Here is a 2,565-nt window from a genome sequence, read left to right as displayed (position 1 = left end):
TCTAGAGGATACTAGCTCAACGGTATGCGTTAATTTCTTTAATGAGGAAAGCAAATTGATTGCTTGGTTTACCACCCCCCTATAAGCACATGTTATTTATTGGACTGTCAGCAGGGGACTCCCACATGAGTGCGTGATTTTGATATTTTTCTCATTTGCAAGAAATTCCATGGTTGGCATATGTTGAACATCGTGACATTAAACAGAACGTCATGATAGGTTGTTTTATCTACATTTTTGTGTATTGAAATTTGAGGAAATGTGAAGAACAGGACAGAAAGTTAATATAAGTGTTGAAGACGGCAATAAGTTGTCATTCTGAGTTTACTATCTCACTCTGCTGCTAGAGTCATAATCAGGGAATGGTTATTTATTATGCGAGATGAATATAGATTGTTTTTGACATGATGAGGAAATTGGGAGCTATCCCGAAAGTGAGGATCATCTGAGGTCACTGCAGCAGTTTTATCTACTGTTTTGCTTGATTTGGCTTAGTTTTGCTGGTCAGAAATGACGAGCAACATGGGGCATGGAAACATTTTTACTTTTCTATGACAAAAAAAAAACTTGTCTAATTATTTAGGAACTTCATGTAAAAAGAACATTTGTAGTTTTGATGTCCTTACTAATTGTCAGTACTTGTTTCTTATTATACCATTTTCTTATTTAATAAATCTTATATAAATAATTTTCTAATGGCCCAATTGATTGTCCTATTTGCTTGCTTAGTAGAACAAATAATGGAAGTTAAAAATTGTTTGATGGTCTCATCTGCTTCCAATATGGTGATGATTTTTTCTTGGCAATTTCTTCATCATATTTGATGTGTGTCCTGTGGAACGATTTTGCTTGTAAAGAATAAGATATCCCAATTTGTAGTTTGAGTTGCTCTCTATTAGTTCATCAAGCTAAACCATCAATAATCTTAGCAGGTTACTCATATGGATCATTTTGTTTCTACTCCTGGAGAAGCCGTGACTGTTGTCAAAAAAATGCTAGCCAAGGGCTATATTTTGGGCAAAGATGCCCTTTTCAAGGCCAAAGAACTTGACGAGTCCTATCAGGTCTCAGCTACTGCAGCAGCCAAGGTTTCTGAGCTTAGCAATAAAATTGGCCTAACTGACAAGATCAACACCAGTATGGAAACGATAAAATCAGTGGATGAGAAGTATCATGTTTCAGACATCACTAAATCTGTAGCATCAGTCACTGGAACTGCAGCTGTAACAGCGGCATCTTTTACAGGGAGAACTGCTGTAGCAGCTGCCAATGCTGTAGTCAATAGCAGCTACTTTGCCAAAGGAGCACTTTGGGTTTCTGGCATGTTGAGCCGTGCAGCTCAAGCCACAGCTGATTTGGGTAGCCATGGAAATAAGGAAACAGAAACTTAAGTTTCACATTCAACCCTATTTAGTTGTTTTCCCCATCCTTTGTGTTTGCATAAAAATAAATGGTCTTCCGTTTCATATCGGTCTAGTATACACAACCGTATAAAGACTTAAAGTTTAGTCATGCCCTGATTTCGGCAGGTTAGATGGGTGTAAATGTAGGATTGATAAATGACATGTTTGTGTGTTTGTTTGTTTAATTTGATGCATAACTTCATGCTTTAACTCTAAAATGTCTGAAGAGGAAAGGAAATATCACATATCCACCACTTGCCTGGAATATGGATTCCTATGTCTGATTTTGAAGGTGACCTCATTTTGTAATGTAGGGATATTAGAGTCTTCAGTTTAGTGATGAAATTGACTCATTTTCCCTTTCAGCTCCTTCTGCTCCGCTCAATGCGTGATTATGATCCCATATAACACCTTCATCAAACCCTGATGATCCTTCAAAAATTGTGTGTGAATAGAAAGCATAGTATACTCTACTAGGACCGTGATGCACAAAAGGACTCGTTTAAGCCAACAAGTTCAGACTTATTTTAGCAATTGGCTGGTCCTGAAAGCCAAGATGGTTACACTAATGACTACCCTTTAGCAAAGGTTAGCATCCAAAAGAGAATTCATACCCTTTTATCATTCCATTTGTGATTCAAAGGCATGAAAAGAAAAATGATGCGGCAGTCAAATTAAATTTACGGGCAACTACTTCAATTCATCAACTTAAAGTCTCTTAATCACTAATGAGTGACTTTACCTAGCCAGTTTCTAAGCCTGGCTCATTCAATGTTAGCAGCATTACCATTGCATTGTTTCTGATCCATAATATGTTAAGTTTAAACTTCAAATTTCTTCCCTTTACTTCTCAAACGCATTTCACTGCATCGAAATAGAAATCTCACTTTGGGGTTTTGTTAAGTCCCAAAGAACACAGCTGGACAAAGATAAACTAGATTAAAGTTGTAATTTTAGATAAAAGTTTACTCAAAAAAGCAAAACCCCAGAAAGCGGGTTGCAAAATTCCCAGTTTTCCCAAAAATTATTGCGTTCTGTCAATACCCTTTAATTAACCGCTTCTCTTTTCCTTTGCCCATTTACCCGTTTTAGAGTTGCAGCGAGGACGAGAGAAAAAAACAGAGTCGCAACAAATCTAAGGCAGGCTCGTTCTCTTATCTTT

At 37.1% G+C, this 2,565-nt stretch overlaps 1 protein-coding gene across 1 annotated transcript in view; it reads left to right on the top strand.

Annotated features, from left to right (window-relative positions):
* LOC110426812 (RNA-binding (RRM/RBD/RNP motifs) family protein) overlaps positions 1-1,613 on the top strand; it is a 3,968-nt gene extending 2,355 nt beyond the window's left edge. Inside the window, exons 3-4 of the mRNA XM_021442115.1 lie at positions 6-22; positions 933-1,613. Of these exons, the coding sequence (XP_021297790.1) occupies positions 6-22; positions 933-1,391 (476 nt within the window). The 3' untranslated portion in view covers positions 1,392-1,613. The remainder of the gene's footprint in view (positions 1-5; positions 23-932) is intronic.
* Positions 1,614-2,565: the final 952 nt, after the last annotated feature.

This window comes from Theobroma umbraticum, unplaced genomic scaffold (genome assembly GCF_002168275.2).
Source record: "Theobroma umbraticum cultivar Fairchild unplaced genomic scaffold, ASM216827v3 scaffold_12.0, whole genome shotgun sequence".
In the NCBI taxonomy this organism is placed as follows: domain Eukaryota; kingdom Viridiplantae; phylum Streptophyta; class Magnoliopsida; order Malvales; family Malvaceae; genus Theobroma; species Theobroma umbraticum.
This window is presented reverse-complemented; position numbering and strand designations above follow the sequence as displayed.